Genomic DNA, 20684 nt, shown 5'->3' with positions numbered 1-20684 from the left:
ATTTTCGCAATCAACGTGCATTTTCATCGATTTTATAAATTATATTATATTTTATTTGCTATAAATTTTTCGCACATCATCAAAATTATATTTTTATATACTGTGATTGAATAAATTATATTATAGTATTTGAAAATTATGCAACCAAGAATATTGAAGCAAATAAAACTATAACATGTCATATGGTGTGTGATAGTTTTACTTGTTACTCAACATTTTGATTATACAACATGAATAAAAATAAAAACCCAATAAACCGATTATACAACCTAATAGAAAAAAATAAATACCACAAATACACTTAAACTAATTCACCGGCACCCTCTACTCCTAGGCTCTGTTCGTACAAGTAGGATCTGAAGTATCGGACTTATTGGGTAGAATGCCTTCCGCTGTCGGTTATCAACCTACTCTGAGTACTGAAATGGGTTCTTTCACCGATCAACCACCGAACCAAACCTTGGTCAATTGCAAATCTGCCCCATCAAATAGGGTGTCCATAATAAAAACACAGATGTGGGTGATACTCGCTCAGTACTTACGTACCTCAACCCCTGGTCTATGTATACAAGTGTTTGTAGTTCATCACTGCAAGACAAGTGAAAACCATGTCACCATTACTTATCTAAAAGCCATTAATAAGCTAATAGATACTCCCACCAACTCCTAGGGATCTCGGACTATACCTGGGTCCGTCGTCAGTCTGCTGATATCGAAGGCCTCCAGCACAGCTCCGCTACAATCCCAGTGGCACCTTTCTAGTGCCCATCATTGAATACAAGGCTAAAAACACTCTGTTGGGTTGAACATGCATGTGTAAGAGTAGTATTAAGATGGGTGACTTCCTAGGAATCTCTAGTACGTCAAATTGCCGAAGTTGTGCTATTTGATCTGGTTGGCTAGGTGGGCCGTAAAATAGGGATATCGGATCTTAAAGGGTAATATTGTCTCTGTTAGGGATAGGACTGACGATAGAAAAAGGATAAAACTGATCTTGAAGGGATATGAGACAGCATAAGTAGTAAGGCGCCCCCCTCCTTGGACTCATAGGCTTAACAGACCGACCCATCTGCGCTACCACAAGTATAAAGAATTAAAGTTGCGCCTTGACTAAAAACTATAGCTTTTGGCCTAGTGGTAAGGACTTGATCCTAACACATTCAGAGAATACACTAACACACAAAAGCACACCTCAAACACACACCAAGTGTAAGAAACACAGGCCTATGCGTAGGCAATTATCGGAAGGTCCGATCGCTATTCGGAAGGTCTGAACTCCTGCATGTAGTGATGTGTCGACAATGTTTTGACACCTCAGTGGATAGCTGCATTCGGAAGGTCCGATCTCCCACGTGTCGTTGCACTCCTGACACCTCATAATTTAGTAACATGTGTTCTGGTTTACAAGATTATGTTAGTAAACCTGTTTACAGGACATTAATTAATAAACCAAGTGTTTAAATAAGTCAAAAACCAAGAAATTAAGCTTTGGATCCACGAGAGTGATCGGACCGTCCGAAGTATAGTTCAAAAGGTCCGAATTGATCGGATGATAAGTTGTGGGTTCGGAAGCAGATGGGACGATCGGATGATTAGTGCCTCTTTTGAATTTGATGTTGTGGCCTCTTGCTCCACATGTACAGCAATTGTAATCTTTAAAACTTTCATAGCTCTGGTGTGAGTTCTTTTAAAGGTTTTCCCTGTTGGAGATCTTCCGTGTTTTGAGATGAGTTTGATGCTTGGGATGACCTCTTACTTCTCGATGGTCCACTTTTTTTTCACATTTGTAAGATTTGGTTTTTTGTCTAGGCCATATTGTTCTTGTTTTCCACCTTTTTCTCTTTTTGTATATGGATGAGATCTATAGCTCTTCCTTCTATGCCTTTGTGGGTTACTTCCATTAATTGTTGATAAAGGAGTGCGTCTATTAATACTCCTTAGTATTTGTAGTTCTACTGTAAGGCTGCCAAATGACACAATTATGCATGTTTTCCTTTTAAAAAAAAAGAGGCACTCGAGCTAGGGTATTTGGATTGCCTGTAAGTTACGTACTCCCTCATTAGTATTTCTCTCCACGGACTTGGAATTTTGACGAAGTAAAGTTGCGTTGTTGTGCTTTCTCCAACTCCTGAATTTCTTCTTTATTTAGTGAATAGTATAATATATTCATCTAGTAGACAGATGTCCTATAGTTCAAGACAATACGCAGCTTGAGTATTTTTTTTTCTTCTTCGTATCTTGGTTATTAAAATAATCCACACATATAAATTGTGTTTTAAATAGGATGACCATTTTTCTGCCCATCTCACCAAGGGATTCTCCGGCAAAGACGGACTCTTTAGTATCTGTCGAGGCCATTCCCAATTAAATTTTTCAACGTCGTTTCCAAAATTAAGTTATTTCCACAGATTGGAATCAATATAAAATTAATCCAAATAAGTTCAAAATATGAAATAAAAAAAAATTAGATAAGCACGTATATAATCGTAATAAAATCACCAGAATTCGTTCTTATCAATAGTTCGATCTTGTTTCTTTGATTAACCTTTTGTATATGCGTCTCTCCCAAGAAACAAAATTACAGAAGGCAAAATTGATCTGCACTCACATGCAGAAGATATGTAGTCTCTCCCTTAATCGATGGGGTAGACAAGTATGCTCCAACAACCTCTCTCATTGGAAGGATTTTATTATTATTTTTTCCCAGTTTCTTCCAAGAATTCCTTTGCCTCTTACCACGCATCATCAAACAGTGTGTGAAAAGTTGGAAATCTGTTTAGTGCAGGATAACCATTTATGCCGAGAGGAATATTTAAAGGGACTTTATCGGCACTGTGGCAATTATTATAAGGAAAATGTATAGATTCATAAATTTTAACGCGGAAGAAAGGTCTAAAACGCATATTAACCCACATCTTATTAATTGATAAAAGCTATGAAAAATTACAAGCTGGATTTTGAATTTGACATCAGATTCTTCTCCTACCAGGACTGCACATTATCACTTTGGGGACCCTGTCCATGCTGCCCTGAGGGCACGGTGCCCGAAGGGCAATCGGACGGCCCGGATCATCTTTGCAGATCAAATCATTTGATCTGCAAAGATGATCCGGGCCATTGATCCTGGCTTCAGGGCAGTACCCTGAAGCCAGCATCGACACTTCCCACTTTGAGGTTGGATCTAAAAGACGCATAGCTGCGCTATAATTAAAACCAATAAAAGCCGAACTAATAGCTAAAAGAGCACAACTCACTTCATAGCATAAATGAATGGGTAAAACAAAAAATTGCCCGCAAGTTCTTCATTTTTACTACGGCTTCTCAACTTTAATGTAGATGGAATAAATTGTCAGCGCCTTCACAAAGTTAAGGGTTGAAACAAACAAAAACATTTGAAATTCCACCTTAGGTCCTAGCTACAGATTGAAGTTACAGCTCAGCTTCCAAGATTAGTAATTAAGAACCAAGCATCACCATGGATCGGTATTTTGAAAATGCACTTGACACCACGACACCACATACAGGATAACATCACCTACGGACAGGTGGCACAGCACCTCTACCAGGAACAGCTCCACGGCCAGCAGCCTGAGCCTGCCAACAAGAAATCAAAACAAGAGACAGAGCAATTTATTATACTAAGGTGACTTGTAAAAGGGCAATCATTAGTTTTCTGAGGTTTAGGGAATTCCATTTTCCGTATTTCTATTGTTTTTGCAAACTGATAAAATTTACTGCCCGGAAGTTCTTACAAACACTGTTGTAAATGGCAGTCGGCAATGGCGGAGCGGTCAGTGAACGCCTATCCCCTCGGCCACCTTCCGGTTGAATTTTTTTTATACTGTTTTTATATTTATTTAATTATATATAATCATGCACTACATGCATAAATTAAATGATGCTTATGCATAAATAATCTTCAAACAATTTATACAAGGTACAAATATAGATGCATCACCATATTAGTATTAAATACGTAACATACTGATGTAATAATAGTTCTAGCCTAGTGTGCTGGCCTACAGCGGAGGTTTGAAGCGGAAGAAGGTAGGGCTTGTGACACTTGTGGGTGATTGAGTTGGCATTATGTTTAGAATGGAGGGCGCATGATGTATTAATAAAGTAGGATTTTTAAATTGGGTTGACTTTTTGACCGCCTAAACCCACGTTGCCCGCCCCATCTCAACTTCAACCTCCTACATAACTGCCTCGGGAGAAGGCTGTGCGGTCAATGGCCGCCTGCTACCTAGGCGGCGGCCTCGCCCGCCATTTAGAACACTGAAGTTACAAACGAAAACAACTCTGGCAATTGCTTCAGATCACAAGCTAATAGCAAGAAACCATATCAAAGGATGCAAAACTTACTCTAGCTCGCATGGCAACAGCTCGCCCACGTCCAACTCCAAGAGCTGAACCTTTTCCCTTCAGATATAGAGATCAAATTGATCAGAAAAACTGCAAGCGGGAAAAGGAAATCAGAAAAACAAACATAACAGCAACCAGACAGTACCTTGATCCTAGCTTCCAAACGTTTAAACATTGGAGCATTCTTAAGCATATCTGGAATCACCATGAACCTGGTAAAATTGCGTGTTAATATTATTGGAAGGCAAAAAAAACTTCAAGCAAAAGAGTTCGACATACCTGACTTTGCTGCCACGAATGAAAACATGCTCAAGTTGTGAAACCTTCCCATCCTGCAAGTGAAGGGATGTGATTGAATGAAACCTGTAAGTGCATCTTCAAGAAGCACACATGACATACCAATCGTATTCATGATTACATTACTTGTATTATTTAGAATAGGGACAACCATTTTCTTTGTGCTGAATTTCACATCTCAATAATGTGAATTTGTAGAAGCCAATATCATACTCCATAGCTTTCTATACAAATCGATAAATAAACAACTTCAAATGAAGTAAAACTTTTCTTCTGAAAACAATATTAAATTTTCATCATAATGCAAAAGAAAGGAATGATCAATCAATTCAAGGGGACCCTTTTTATAGAGTACCATATAAAAAAACAAGTTCTTTTTAATACAAAAGAACAAGACATAACAAGAATTGAATATCATAGGTGGAGTCAGGTCCACCTTGAGGGGATGGCAGGGAGAACAACTGAGCCACACCCTCACCTCAACCCCTTTTGTTAGGCCCAATATACCAAGCAGGCCCAAGCCCTTATCTTAAGACTCATGAGAAGGATCTAGATGAGGAGGAAAGAATAAATAGAGAAGAGATAGTTAGTTAGTTAGATGATTCACGCTTGTTGTATTTGGTTCTTACTAGCTTGTGCTAGGGTTGTTACTAGCTTATGCTAGGGGCAAGGAGTTATTCTTCTTGTAAAGTGTGTTAGGAGATTTAGATCCTAACAATTGTTCCGTTACCTGCCGGATTCCCATCAAAAGAGAGAAAAATGGCAGCGACCAGATTGGTGGCAATGGAAAAATGGCAGCGACCAGATTGGTGGCAATGGAGAAGATGAGGAAGAGACTGCAAGAGAATATGCTGGTAATGGAGGAGAATATGGGTTCTCTCAATAGTGCTATGGCTAAGTTGACAGTTTCTAAAGCTCTGGCGGAGCAAGGGATGAACACGCAAAGGGGAGATGATCGTGATTTTCAAGTGGAGAAATATAACTCACCTGTTGGAGTAGCAGTGATGGAGTCTTCGGTGCAACAATCGCCGGGAGACATAAAGGCGATGTTGGAAATTATCATCAAAAAGCAAAACAGGCGTCATGCAGAGGGCTTCCATGGAGTTTTCGAGACCACCAGCCAGGAGAAAACCACCAACAACATTGAACAAGAGACCCCCTATGCTGAAGAAGAAATCGACAGTTGTGAAGAAGAAACTAGCAAAGGGGACGCAGAGAATGCAAAATCAGTTGATAAAGGAGATAGTCAAGCCGTAAGGGGATTTCACAAACCTACTGATGTAAAGGAAGAGGTTCAACAGGTCATACGCGAAGAGATGGATAACTCTGGATTCATCAAGGATGAGTTCGGATCTGGGAGTAGAAGCATACAAGCAACTCATAGCAGCGTTAAAGATGAACCCAACAGATGGGCTTCAGAAAAGGCAGAAAAGGCGAACAGATTTGAGGAAAAGAAACAAGCCCAGAGACTACTAGATTTTATTGGGATTCAACAGATCTACCAGATGGGTTGGATATCAAGGATTGGACGGCACCCAAAAATCAGCGGCATAGAGTTGATCGGTCGATACAGTGGACGGAAGGCCGTGAAACCATTTGAATTTGTGGTTGCGATGATGCAGGAGGAGAGGGCGGAAGAGTCGCGCAACATGCGCATGGGGTTTTTGCGAGCAGAGGCACGTGATGGATTTGAAGGACAAAACATTGGCTTTACTGTTTGTAAGCCCACATATAAAAGTTGGATGGGGGAAAGAATGGCCCATGGCCCTGTTATATTTCAGAGGGTCAGCGGATTCAATGGTAATGGGCTGGGCTTCAGAGACTTTCTCTACAAGCAACCATGTAGTGGGTATACAAGAGAGGCCCAAGCCCTTATCCTAGAATATTCATATCAGATGAGCGGCAGTCCAGTTGCTAGTCAAAAAGCGAAGGAGGGGCGGTGGGTGACGATAGATGGTTGGGCGCTGTTGTCAAGGGCCATCCACAATTCAAGGATTGTAATTGTCAATGGTAGGAGGGCGTCAAACAGTGAATCAATTGCAGAAGGAACCACGAGAGCTCAAATTCGTAACTCCAACCTTGAGGACAAGGTTTTGTTTTGAAGAGGGTGGTATTGTTAGGCCCAATATACCAAGCAGGCCCAAGCCCTTATCTTAAGACTCATCAGAAGGATCTAGATGAGGAGGAAAGAATAAATAGAGAAGAGATTCACACTTATTGTATTTGGTTCTTACTAGCTTGTGCTAGGGTTGTTACTAGCTTATGCTAGGGGCAAGGAGTTATTCTTCTTGTAAAGTGTGTTAGGAGATTTAGATCCTAACACCTTTCCTCTGTTCCAAAAACCCAAAATTTTATACATAGGTTTATCGATTACTCATCCTGTCCACTGTAAATGAATGACATCTGATACATGAACAGGTCAATATTTTTAATTTTGAACTCTAGTCTAGCTGAATCTATTTAAGATTTCAAACTTTCTATAACTCTACACTTTCAAAACATATTTTATGATATATAATTTAACATTAGTACAAGATTTTAAAATAAATCAAAAATTGGCCAAGTTGGGTTGGTTGGTCATCGCAACGCGACATTTAAATTTGGGATGCAGATAATATTTTTAAAGAAATTATGTCAAAAATTTATTTGTACACCAATAGATAATTAAGTACCATAAATTATAAATGAAAAATAGAAAGAAGAAACCAAAAAAAAAAACTCTTCATTTCCGAAATGCTTCTAAAGGAAGAGGTGATTGGTCTGATTCCCCCTTCCTGCAATTAAGTAAAGCCAAATTCCGAACAAGAAATGTTTCTATGAATGACGTGATTGACTAAATATTTAGAAAATAGAAAGCTACTTTCGTTAAGGAGAAACTAAAACTAACTTTACGATAAATCTAAAACACGAAATCATCAAAGATATCTGCTGTAAATTATAATGTATTTTTTATAAGTTCCTATTATTTCGAAAAAAAAATGCCCTTTGGGACATGCGCATGGTTTTTGTCTTTATGGCATCTTGCCACAAGCCCAGGTCCTAGCTCAACCACGGAATATCATTGAAGCTTAAAGCGTGAAAAAACGTTGACTCAAACGAAAAACATAATACTCTCTGTTCATTTATCTCCCCTAAACAAACTAGAACTTTTTCCATCAAACTGAGGCATAGATATCCATTTTCTCTACAGGGAGAAGAGACAATTATACAGAGAAGCAATTCTCCCCAACATATATACTTCTTATACAGGGTTTTACATCAAACGTATATAATTCTCAAGTTAATGGCATAAAAAATCACAAAGCGCCAAACAAAAAACAGAAAGCTCGCAAGCCAAATTTCACGATCGAGAAGTCAATGAAAAGTACCTTAGCAGTATAAGTGATGTTTTCGAGCTGGCAATTCCAATTGTCCTCGCACTCCACCATGCTTCCTCGATAAAGCTCGCCGCTCTTAAGCTCCACCGTCACAATGTGCCCCGACGCCTCGTGAAGCAACTTCACTGGTATCCCCAAACTCCGACTCATCACCGCCAATTGGATTTCCGGAAACTAGAAGAAATTAGTAGAATACAACGAGTTGAGAGTAAAGGGGCGATAAATTAGGGCACAAGCTCAAATGTGATTTCAACGTACACGATCACTAGGATTACGACTTCAGGAGTTTTCTTAACACGACTTTAGCCACATTGTGTTATTATATTAAACACAATTTAAATTGGTAAAATATTTTTTAAATTTTATTTTTGTTAGGAACTTTAAAAGCACCTCCATCCCAAACACTATTTTGGTACCTTTTTTTATTTCTATGTTTTTATCATTTCAATTTATTTGTTGTTTTTAAAACTTAATTATAAGATATTTTGATTTAAAATTTGAATAATCCTATCATATTTTTAATAAATGTATAATTAATTTTTTTAAATAAAATGTTTAATAGATAACCACCTTACTTAATTATTCTTTTTATAATACAATATTAATTAATAAATATATAAATTATTGTATTTATAAATATTTTATGAAATAAATTAGATAAAAAAAATTATTTGGTAATAAATAAGTAAATTTAAGACGTGAATTATATTATTAGTTGAATAAAATAATAAAAGTTTAATTTCATAATTACGAATGTTATATGTAACTGTTTTTAATATTATTTTTTATGTGTAATGAATTTTAATAATAATTTTAATTCTCTAAATTATGTAACTTTAATTTAATTAATTAACATCGAATATAAAAATACAATTTTGAGGAAAAAAAATAAGATTACAAACACTAAATTTATTGAAAATCAAAGATAATGATACAAAATAAAATAAACAAACATAACAAAATATTAAATTTTCGAAAATCACAATACAATACAACATAAAATAAAATAAACTAACCAACACTTAGAGCATGTACAAGGATGTGAGGAAGTTGGTGTGGTTAAGTTGATAACTTGATCTCATAATGATGTCAGCGTTGATGACTTCATTGCATGTTTGTACAGTGGTGTGGTGATGTTGTAGTGGTGATGTTGAAATATTATTTTTTAATCTATTAAACAATGATTTTAAAACATAATAAAAATACAATTAACAAATTAAAAATATACATAATTAAATTTAATAATTACATAATAAAAATGCACATAAATATAACAAATTAAAAAACATTGTTTAAAAATACCGATAAAAAAAATTTAAAATCACAAAATATTCCAATTCCAAACTAAAAAGCACACAAGAAAAAAGGTACATCAATTAAAATTAAGCACAAAATATTCCAAACTAAAAAGCACATAAGAAAAAAAAGGTGCATCAATTAAAATTAACACAAGTAAATAAAAATGGACAAGTTCCACTATGCATCCCCATGTAAATTCCAAATATGTTCGATCAGGTCTTTTTGAAGATTGCGGTGCAATTCTCGGTTTCGAATACTGACACGTCGTTCTAAAAAGGCGTTGAACTCTACAGTAGGATCTCTTGAAGGGACAACGTTTGGTGGCACATGTTCATCATCTCTAGTTGGAAAATCGTGATCTTCGAGTATATCCTCCCTTTCGTCCTCCACAATCATGTTATGTAGAATGATACATGTTTTCATTATATAATCTTGATCAATTGGATCCCACAAGCGAAATGAACCTCTCACTATATGCCAGCGTTCTTGGAGTACACCAAAGGCTCGCTCAACATCTTTTCTCACCCCGTCTTGATATCGTGCAAAAATCTTATGTTTTTGCGAGAGGGGTCGAGGGATAGTTTTGACAAAGGCAGCCCAAGATGGATAAATACCGTCGGCGAGATAGTATCCCATGTTGTATTCATTCCTGTTCACCTCAAATTGAACTAGAGGGGCTTCTCCCTTTGCAAAATTTAAGAACAAGTTCGACCTCTCCAGTACGTTGATGTCGTTTTTGCATCCTGATACGCCGAAATATGCATGTCAAATCCATAAATCTTTTGATGCAATCGCTTGTAGTATGATTGAAGGTTCTTTTTGATGTCCACTTTGATATTGCCCTACCCAAGCTGCCGGATAATTTTTCCAAGCCCAATGCATGCAATCAATGCTTCCAAGCATCCCGGGAAATCCTCTTCTAGCATTTTCAGCATTTAGCCGAGCAACGTCCTCGGATGTTGGTTGCCTCAAATATTGTTCAGAAAATATCTCATGCACCCCCCTGCAAAATGTTTTCAAACACTCAAGCGCTGTCGATGCACCTATCTTCAAATATTCATCAACATCATCGCCTGCAACATCATATGCAAGCATCCGAACAGCAGCCATAACCTTTTGTAGTGATGACAACCCGAGTTTACCGGTTGCGTCCCTCCGTTGGACAAAGTAAGGTACATTGGTCTGTAGAGCTTCCATAATTTTCAAAAAGGTCTTCTCATACGGAATCGCCTTCGAAAATCATGCTCGTTGTAGACGGGACTATCGGCGAAGTAATCTTTAAATAATCTTCGAGCCCCGGCAACACATTCTCGATTTTTTGATTTCCGTTTGTAGCCACGTACGCGACTTGACTCCCCCGATTGAAGCGTACAAACGTTCATTATTAATTTCTGGGTTATTGAACGTGGTGGGGAGATAAAGTCGTCCATCATCGGATCATGTGACATAATTTCATCGTCTGATGATGAAGAACTCATGTATGCCATGAAAAATATTGAAGATTTAGTGTGTGAATATGTTTAAACAAAGTGGAGAATGTGTAAAATGAAATAAAAATGAGTATATTTATAGAAAATTTCATGGATTTTGAAAATTATGGCCGTTTGTACTTTTTCAGAATATTTTTAAAAAAATTCGAAATTTTTTAAATTTTTTTTTGAATTATTAATAATTTTTATGAAAAAAATCAGGCTAGAATTGATTTGATCAACGGCCAAATCATCCCAGCCCTTCTTTTTTTTTTTGTTCCGTTTTTCTTTTTTTTAAAAAAAATAAAAGGGCCAGATTTTTCTGGCCCTTTATTTATCAACTTCTGGCCGTTGATTTTTTTTTAAAAATTTTTTTTTATTAATTGGTGGGCCCCGCGTTAAAAAAAGTTAAAAAAAATAAAAGAAAACCAATAATGGTGGGGCCCACATAAAAAAAATTAAAAAAATAAAGAAGGGTGGGCTTGACCGCGCGGAGAGGCTCCGTACGGGGCCCACCACTTGATCGCATGCGGATAACATCCGCGTGCGATTTCCTCGCCCCTTGGAGGGGCGAGTGATGAGGGGGGCGATCAAGTTGGGTTGGATGGCAATCATTAATGAAACTTTAAAAAGGCGTTAAGCTGGATCCGGATCCTCCAATGTCTCCAAAATATTTGTCATAGTTGAGACTATCACGTGCACATTTCCTTTCTTCCCTCTCATTCAAAATTCTTGATTGTTCGACCCGAAAGTTTTCACGCAAAGATCGATCTTGAATAGAGTTGAGATCTATTACTAAAATTTTGTTTTCTTCTTGAAACTGGGTCAGATCCAACATTTGTCGATTTTGTTTTATTTTTGTTTCATTTTGTTCCAATTTTCGTTCAGTTTGCTACATCTGTTTCAGTTGTAATTCATTGTTTTGTTCACGATAAGCATTTCCATGTTGGATAATCTCAAGAATTTTTTCTTGTCCTAATTTCATTGATTCAATTGTTTGTGACATATATTCATCTTTTTTCTTTTTCAATTTGGATTTTTTCACTCCAAGTGGTCGCTGTGATTAACTACCACTACTATTTTCATCACTTAAGTTAATCTCAAATGGTGATAATCCAGGGAACGCTGATTTGGGAGAATCTATTGCTTGTGTGTCTGATTGTGGAGATTCGAAAAATTCAATACCTCTTTAAATTGGTGTACGTGACGGGATAGGTGAAGCTGTAAATTTCTCCATATCTTTCATAATAGTCCATACATGATCAAACTTAAAACCTTTCTTGAAATTAGCATCCTGTTTCATTAACACTTTTGCACGGATAATCTGTACGTAAAATTAAATTAAAGATAAATATAATAAAGTAATTATAGTAATATATAAGTGTAGAAATGCCGTGACACAAAACTCACAATATCCATTTCTGAAGCACCGCTTGGATGGAGTAGTTCAACTTGTTGGATGCAGACTCTTAATTTACTAATTTTCGACAATATTAACCCCATACGAGATTTCACAGATCTTTTGTTACGAACTTCTGTAATGTCGGGTGCTCTGGAATTGTTGTAGCTTTGCTCGACACGATCCCAGAATTGATTTCGCGATTGGTTTATGCCTATGATAGGATCTTGAGAAATGTCAAGATAAACATGACAAAGGTGTAAATGTAGTGACCCTGCATGGAATCACCTACTAACTGGCAACTAATAGCATGCATTAAACTTAATACAACAATATATGGAACAGAGTAAAACGTGCGGAAACATAATCCATAATTTATATATCAGCTTAGTAAATAATCCAGGCTTAATACTGTAGTGATACAACCAAATCGAAAACTTAAACATTATACAGCTATATCAATCCTGTATAATAAAATCCTCAAGGCTCCTGCTCCCTAGTCCTGCCTTGAACTACCAGCTCCGTCCATCCTGTGACCTGCCCCATGAAATAGGGTGTCCAAGATAACAACTAGGATGTGAGCGCTAACGCCCAGTACATAGGCATGAGTAAACATATGTATATAATGCATGTAACATGATGACTGGTACAGGGACATCTGCGGAGAGATTGTCCTCAGCGCATGGGTTCTGCTAGTGGATCGGGATCACAGGTTGGATCTCAGGCTTCTATTGTTCCACGTCAGCAGCCAGCACCACAGAGTTCTTCTGGTTATCGTCCACAGACTCAAGGACAGGTGTTTGCTCTGTCTCAGGAGCAGGCTACAGAGGGAAGCGATCGCATGTTGGCAGGTACCTTTCTGTTATGTGGTATTCCTGCACTTGTATTAATTGATACTGGAGCATCGCATTCCTTTATTTCTAGTCGCTTTGTTAAGAGACATAGATTACCTTATGTATCATTAGATATGGATTTAGTTGTATCTACTCCGTTGGAGCAAGAGATAGTAACTAAGCGTCTAGTGATGGGTTGCCTTCTGGAGTTTGAGGGTAATGTGTTAATAGCTAATTTGATGATATTAGCGATGGCAGATTTTGACTGTATCTTGGAAATAGATATGCTGACTTTGTATCATGCTACTGTGGATTGTTATCAGCGTCTGGTACAGTTTCATCCGGATGAGGGTGATAGCTGGTATTTTTATGGTGAGGGTGCGCGACCTCCGATGCCACTTGTTTCGGCTCTGAAGGCATGTCATGTCTTGGAGTCAGGTGGGGAGGGCTACCTCATCTATGCGGTTGATATGTCCACGAGTAGTACGGGTATTGATCAGTTACCAGTTGTCAGCGAGTTTCTTGATGTATTCCCTGATGAGATTCCTGGTTTTCCTCCGGTGCGAGAGGTTGAATTTGGTATTGATATAGTACCAGGAACTACGCCTATATCCCGAGCGCCTTATCGCCTGGCACCTTCAGAGATGAGGGAATTGAAACAGCAGTTACATGATCTGCTTGATAAGGGCTAACTACGGACGAAGGTATGGTCCGGGAATCTATTTAAGTTTTGGGAGTACTTATTAGCTTAGTTAAGGCTTATAGAATTTATGTAGTGATACGGTGAACTTTTGAATATAGGCTTGGAACCTAGGATCTTACTATACTTGAACTAGCCTAGAGGTACGTACACATTGACTGAGATTGCCAGCGAGTATACATGTTTATATGTTGCATTTATTTGGCATTACTATATGGCATGAGATATGATTTACCGCTTTCTATATTCATATGTTATGTGCATATACACGTTGAGCCTATACCTTGTTATACCTGACTATAGAGCCGCTCAGCTCTATACTCGATAGTCTGTCACTGAGAGAACCGCGACGGTGGGGGCATTTATGTCTGTCTACTCTGGTGTACTAGATGAGTGTGGTTGCACCCAGAGGTTGATCCGTGCGGTGGCAGCACTCATGTGGCGCCGGTTCTAAGCATGACTTTTCAGATGACCCTGTACCAGTCATCATGTTACATGCATTATATACATATGTTTACTCATGTCTATGTACTGGGCGTTAGTGCTCACGTCCTAGTTGTTATCTTGGACACCCTATTTCATGAGGCAGGTCGCAGGATGGACGGAGCTGGTAGTTCAAGGCAGGACTAGGGAGCATGAGCCTTGAGGATTTTATTATACAGGATTGATATAGCTGTATAATGTTTAAGTTTTCGATTTGGTTGTATCACTACAGTATTAAGCCTGGATTATTTACTAAGCTGATATGTAAATTATAGATTATGTTTTCGCACGTTTTACTCTGTTCCATATATTGTTGTATTAATTTTAATGCATGCTATTAGTTGCCAGTTAGTAGGTGATTCCATGCAGGGTCACTACAGTATATCTTCTTGAAATGAATAAGAAGCAGATCGTGCATTCGTAGCCATTGAAAGTAAAATATGTTGGGAGATAAGAATTGGAAATGGTGATTCGAAAATAAATTAGGTCGTATGAATTTATTGAAGCTAGATGATATGAAGTTGATGGTTGTGATTGAAAGTAATCTAATCAGACGGTATATAAATCAGATCAGATTTCCAAAATATAAGATAAAGATCATATGATTTCTATCTACATGAAATCTAATCGGACGGTTAATATATATGATCAGATTTTTTGGATATAGGATAAAGATATATAAATAAATAATTTTTTTTAATTTATATATAATTATATTATAAATTTATTGCTACACGTATTGTTGTGTACATTATTATATAATATTAAATAATTATATTATAAGTTTTTAATAATATTATAATATAAAGCATACATTAAAAAAATATTTTTATATATATAAACAAATGGAAAGACATTATTGTGGCATTGGTACCCACACAACATTGACAACTTCAATGTACTCTCACAATGTAAATAATTTATTGGATGTAAGATAAAGATCACAAGGTTCCAATTAAATGAAATCTAATCTGACGATGTATAAATTGGATTGGATTATTAATGTAGATAATGTTAATTAATAGCTTTAGTTTTGCTATATATGTAAATCATACGAAGAGTTGGATGTCATACGTACCAATTTCCAACTATCAATATACAATATGAATTTTCAAAATTTTCATTTTTTTTTCATTCAGCATCATCCAGCCCATCTGATGAATTTGATTCACATATGCAAGATCACTTTGAGTCCATTCATGAAACAGAAAATTTATTAGGGAGCCTAGCCACCAATAACACAATTTTAGCAGCTTCATATGCTGAGCAATATGAATCTGAAGTGAAACATGGAGGGTCGATTCCAGGGCATATCGTAATTCAACGTGATAGAGAAATGGTTGATCGTAACCTATTCAACGATTATTTCGCTGAGAATCCAAGATGCAATGAAGTAATGTTTCGAAGACGTTTTCGAATGTCACGGGGCCTTTTCTCTCGTATTGCTAATGCTGTGAAGAATCACGATCGCTATTTCACACAACGGGTAGATGGTCTTGGTCGAATTGGACTCTCTACTAATCAAAAAATTACAGCTGCAATGCGGATGTTGGCATACGGCACACCTGCGGATGCTGCTGATGAATATATTAAGATAGGAGAATCAACTACAATTCAATGTCTTCAACGTTTTTCTCGAGATATTGTAGAGGTGTTTGCAGAGCGATATCTAAGGTCACCTACCCCCACTGATATTGATAGACTACTGCGTATTGGTGAAAAATGTGGATTTCCTGGAATGTTGGGAAGCTTGGATTGTATGCATTGGAGATGCAAAAATTATCCAACAGCATGGGCAGGACAATATGCGGGCCGTAGTGGTTCTCCGACCATTATTTTAGAAGTAGTTGTTGATTATGATCTATGGATATGACATGCATTTTTTGGTATGCCGGGGTCTAACAATGACATTAATGTTCTCGAGGCATCCAATCTATTTTCAAATCTTGCACAAGGCATCGCTCCTCCGGCAAACTACTTTATTGGGGGAAAAGAGTATCATCAAGGATATTACTTAGCGGATGGTATATATCCTAAATGATCAACTTTTGTGCAAACTATTCATGATCCACGTGGTCCCAAAAAAAATATTTTGCAATGAAACATGAATCGTGTAGAAAAGACGTCGAACGCGCATTTGGAGTACTTCAATCACGATTTGCAATTGTAGCATCTCCGGCACGTGCTTGGCAGAAGAAACAGTTGCATGATATAATGACTGCTTGTATTATAATGCACAACATGATCATCGAGGATGAGCGTGACTTGGATACACCAATACAAGATGCGATGGAAGCACCGACTCCAAATGTGGAAGTGGTTATAGATCAAAATATAAGATTTCAAGAATTTCTTGCTCGGTATAAAAAAGTAAGGGATAGAGAGGCTCACTTCGCACTACGAGATGCACTAATCGACCATTTATGGAATTTAAATAGTAATTCGGTTAATTAAAACTTATTTGTGTTTAGTTTTTATTTTGTGAGCATCATTTTAATATTTTTTTTATTCCAGTTTGATATCTTCAGATTATTTTTATGTGTGATTGTAATTACTAATAAAGTTTAATGATTTAAAATAAAATTAAAAATCATAAAATAAATACTAAGTTTAAATATTAAAATAAATAAAATTAAATATTTTAATAATTATTAAAATATATTTAGTTAAATTTTTTAATTCGTTAATATTTCTAATGAGTATTTATGTAGAAATTATTATTTAAATATTAATGATATTTAATTATTATGTTAAAAATATTTGGTGAAATAAATTAGTTGTTGTAAATAAAATAATAAAGAATATTTCGAGAATATTCTTTTTAGTGTAGAGTTTAGTGTGAATGAGTTGGAGATGGTTTTTGTATTTGGTGTAGGAAGTACACTATCTTGGAGTTAATGTTACACCAAGATAGCGTAATGGGTTGGAGATGACCTTAGGATATGATTCAATATAGATGTTAACATGTTTGCGCACAAAATTTGGCAAAGTGAGGGTTACCTGCGCGTCAAACACGTGACCTGTCAAATTATTAAGAAAAATAAAAATATAGGGAAAATTGCAAATTTAGTCCTGTATGTTTGTCACATTGCGATTTTGGTCTTTTATGTTTTCACATTTCATTTTTAATCCTGCATGTTCCTGCATGTTCTGATTTTTGGCAATTTCGGTCATTTTTATTCGAAATGCTTACGTGACACTGTACACGTCAGCTCCACATCAGAACTGAATTGGTTTCACGTCAGCGCCACGTCGGAAAAAGGACTAAAATTGCCAAAAAAATAAAGATACCGGACTAAAACTGAAATCTGAAAATATAAAGGACTAAAATCGCAAAGTAACAAACATACAAGACCAAAAAAGTAATTTTTCCTAAATATATATATATATAACTTCTAAATCAAGAAATTGAGAATTTTGATTCAAACGTCGGTTATATTCAATCTCTCCGATTAAGAATAAAAAATTTAGAAACTAACTACTAAGGCGCTGAAACTGGAATTACAATGACAAGGAAATTTAGGGAGTGCTTGTAATCACTAAAAAAAATGATTGCTAGATTTTGACTTTAAAAAATCACTTTTGTGTGTTTCTTAAACCCAAATTATATGGTAGCTTATGTTTGACTTAATTGAAATCTAAAAGCTAGTCATACGGTGATTATGATTCTCCAAAATTGATTCTAATAAAAATGTCAATGTTAAAACCACTCTAATCATTTAGGCTTTGTTTGAACGTGTACTTGCAAAATATTTTTAATGTTTTCCAAGTATAAAAATTTTTAAATTTGTGTTTGGATTAAAAAAAATTAAACCATCTCGAAAAATATTTTTAAAAAAATGTTTTTATTGTTGAAAATATATTATATTATATTAAAATTGTTGAAAATTGAGTTGTATTATTTTGAAAATTAGTGTGTGATGATGTAGATGATGATGATTTAATTTTTGGACTAATCTTCCATTGAGATCTATAAATAGGTCTCTCCATTTGTGTAGAAAAACACAATTTGAGAGAATAAATTTAAAGTGTGGAGTTTGAGAATATTTTGAGTTTTTGAGTTTTATAAATTTTACTTTTCACAACACGTTATCAGCACGATCGCTCGAAGGTTCTCTATAATTTCCGACGCTCCAAAATACAAGAAGAAGTCAAAAATATTCAACAAGTAAGAATTTTTATTTTACTGTTTATATATTTTTATTGTGTATATATTAATATATAATATCATGTTATGAATTTTTAAAAAAACTTGCTATAAATCCTGGGAGGATGTTAAGACGACATCTCACACTCCCGGTAAGGGATACGACAAGTATAAAAGCCTCTAAGGTTTTTAAACATTATAATCATATTTGTATAATGTCATGTTATTATATAAAAGGTTGTCTATGACACCGATCTTATAATAATGTGATATGATATACTATACCTGACTTTATACTAACTATATTGGTATAATTTCACAATATTATATAAAAGGCTGTCTACGACACCGATCTTATAATAATGTGATATGATATACATAATTATTTAATTATGATTATCATTATATGCATTGTATCATTATCACAAATTTTTATTCAACACATACTCGATTTTTCTTTACCCCCAATGGTCACAAACGGCTAGTTTTTGGCCTATAAATATTTTCACTCAAACTCATTTTCAATCACATCAAAATTCATTCTTCATCTCAAAACATTTTCTCCTCGGTTTTTTTTTTTTCGAAAAAGAAGAAGATGGAGTTTTTGGCTTTTCTAAGGATATTTTTCATAAAGATTATGATCATCATGCTCACGAGTTTTGTACTCACCAGCGATTTTCCACCACATGCTTTTTTTCTATTTTTACACTTACTTGTACTCATCGTTTATCCATTATTTTGTATTGTCATATTAATGGAAATTAACTAATAAAATGCATTGTTATTTTTCTAGTACCATCATGTCAAACTTGGCAAAGCTTGAATTCGTTGCACTCGATATCACTGGAAAAAATTATATGCCATGGACTCTTGATGTTGAGATGCATCTTGAGTCATTGAGTCTAAGTGAAAGCATTAAAGAAAATAATATATCAACCTCACAAGATAAAGCAAAAACTATGATTTTCTTGCGCCGACATCTTGATGAAGGGTTGAAATGTGAGTATCTCACAGAAAAAGACCGAATTACTTTATGGAAAGGGCTGAAAGAAAGATTTGAGCATATAAGGGAAGTGATACTCCCGACTGCCCGTGATGAATGGAATACGTTGAGATTCCAAGACTTTAAAAAAGTCAGTGATTATAATTCTGCAATGTATCGAATAGTCTCGCAATTAAAATTCTGTGGACTTGAAGTCACAGAGATGGAAATGCTTGAGAAAACATTTTCAACTTTTCACGCATCGAATATAACTCTACAACAACATTATAGAGTGCGTGGATTTTCGAGATATTCCGAACTAATCGCATGTCTTCTTGTGGCAGAAAAAAACAACGAATTGTTAGTAAGAAATCATCAATCCCGACCCACTGGATCAACGGCATTTCCTGAAGCAAATGTCGTAATGAAAAATGAAAACCAAAATCAAAGGAATAGACCAGATTTTGGTCGTGGACGAGGTCGAGGACGTGGGCGTGGACGTGGACGTAGAAAATCATCTCAAAAAGAACGCGGACGCGGTCGTGGATATGAAAATAATCGAGATAGTTATTTCAGTAACTCATCTCAAAAGAGCGTCACGCACCACCCACTAAAAAGGCAGCATGAAAACATGAGTGAAAATGAAAATCACTCAAAAAGAACCGAGAGTGTTTGTTATAGATGTGGCACTCCGGAACATTGGCCACGAACTTGTCGAGCCCCCGAGCACCTTTGTAAGCTCTATAAAGAATCGATAAAGGGGAAAGGAAAAGAAACCAATTTTGTTGAAAATGGTGACCATTTAATTGGTTCAACTAGTTTCAGTGCTGCAGATTTTTTGAATGATTTCGAAGACATTGATTAAAAGATTGGTGGGACTAGATTGTAACAAATTTGTATTTTTCATGCATTTTTGTATTATAAAGCATGTTATATTTTACATTTGTATTGTACTTAATTTTTCTTTATTACATTTTTGTGAAGTTTGATATGGAAAATGCTATGAGTAAACATGGAAATAATATCATGGAAATTTGCATACCGGATAGTGGTACAACGCACACTATTCTGCGAGATGAAAGATATTTCTTGGAACTAAAACCAACAAAAACAATGGTGAATACAATATCAGGTCCTGTAGACTTGATTGAAGGTTTTGGTAAAGCGAAATTTTTGTTACCTAATGGTACAAAATTTTTGATAAATGATGCTTTATATTCACCACGATCGAAAAGAAATTTGTTGAGTTTTAATGACATATATTCTCATGGGTATGATACTGAGACAATGACTGATGGAAATTAGAAATATATGTGTCTTACCACATATAAGT

At 35.9% G+C, this 20684-nt stretch overlaps 2 protein-coding genes and 1 pseudogene across 3 annotated transcripts; 1 reads left to right on the top strand and 2 right to left on the bottom strand.

Moving 5' to 3' along the window:
- Positions 1–3275: 3275 nt before the first annotated feature.
- On the bottom strand, positions 3276–8314 carry LOC140863343 (small nuclear ribonucleoprotein SmD3b-like). Of its 2 annotated transcripts, XM_073266705.1 has the most exons (5): positions 8031–8314; positions 4645–4697; positions 4511–4577; positions 4366–4422; positions 3276–3594 (listed from the first exon to the last, which is right to left on the bottom strand). In XM_073266705.1, exons 1-5 carry the CDS (start codon positions 8187–8189, stop codon positions 3532–3534), a joined length of 399 nt encoding a protein of 132 aa, XP_073122806.1. In that variant the 5' UTR covers positions 8190–8314; the 3' UTR covers positions 3276–3531. The 2 variants fall into 2 exon arrangements, with proteins under 2 accessions (XP_073122806.1, XP_073122807.1); XM_073266706.1 differs by lacking the exons at positions 3276–3594; positions 4366–4422; positions 8031–8314 and adding exons at positions 5650–5826; positions 5935–7308 and having other exon boundaries at positions 4510–4577.
- A 1201-nt stretch (positions 8315–9515) lies between these two features.
- Positions 9516–10535, bottom strand: LOC140861551 (uncharacterized). Its single transcript, XM_073264572.1, has 2 exons — positions 10169–10535; positions 9516–10081 (listed from the first exon to the last, which is right to left on the bottom strand). The coding sequence occupies exons 1-2, from the start codon at positions 10533–10535 to the stop codon at positions 9516–9518; spliced, it is 933 nt and encodes a 310-aa protein (XP_073120673.1).
- A 4178-nt stretch (positions 10536–14713) lies between these two features.
- LOC140861550 (uncharacterized) lies at positions 14714–16676 on the top strand (annotated as a pseudogene).
- Positions 16677–20684: the final 4008 nt, after the last annotated feature.

Source organism: Henckelia pumila, chromosome 4 (genome assembly GCF_033568475.1).
Source record: "Henckelia pumila isolate YLH828 chromosome 4, ASM3356847v2, whole genome shotgun sequence".
Lineage (NCBI taxonomy): Eukaryota > Viridiplantae > Streptophyta > Magnoliopsida > Lamiales > Gesneriaceae > Henckelia > Henckelia pumila.
The sequence above is the reverse complement of the archived record's forward strand: the minus strand, read 5'-3'. Positions and strand labels throughout refer to the sequence as shown.

Excerpts from the sequence above, each read along its gene's own strand:
- LOC140861551 (XM_073264572.1), bottom strand. The coding sequence starts at position 10,535 with ATGGAAGCTCTACAGACCAATGTACCTTACTTTGTCCAACGGAGGGAC. Across the intron at positions 10,082-10,168 it reads TTGGGTAGGGCAATATCAAA|GATGCAAAAACGACATCAAC; the intron begins GTGGACATCAAA and ends TCGGCGTATCAG.
- LOC140863343 (XM_073266705.1), bottom strand. The coding sequence starts at position 8,189 with ATGAGTCGGAGTTTGGGGATACCAGTGAAGTTGCTTCACGAGGCGTCG. Across the intron at positions 4,698-8,030 it reads ACATCACTTATACTGCTAAG|GATGGGAAGGTTTCACAACT; the intron begins GTACTTTTCATT and ends CTTCACTTGCAG. Across the intron at positions 3,595-4,365 it reads CTGTTGCCATGCGAGCTAGA|GCTCAGGCTGCTGGCCGTGG; the intron begins GTAAGTTTTGCA and ends TCTTGTTGGCAG.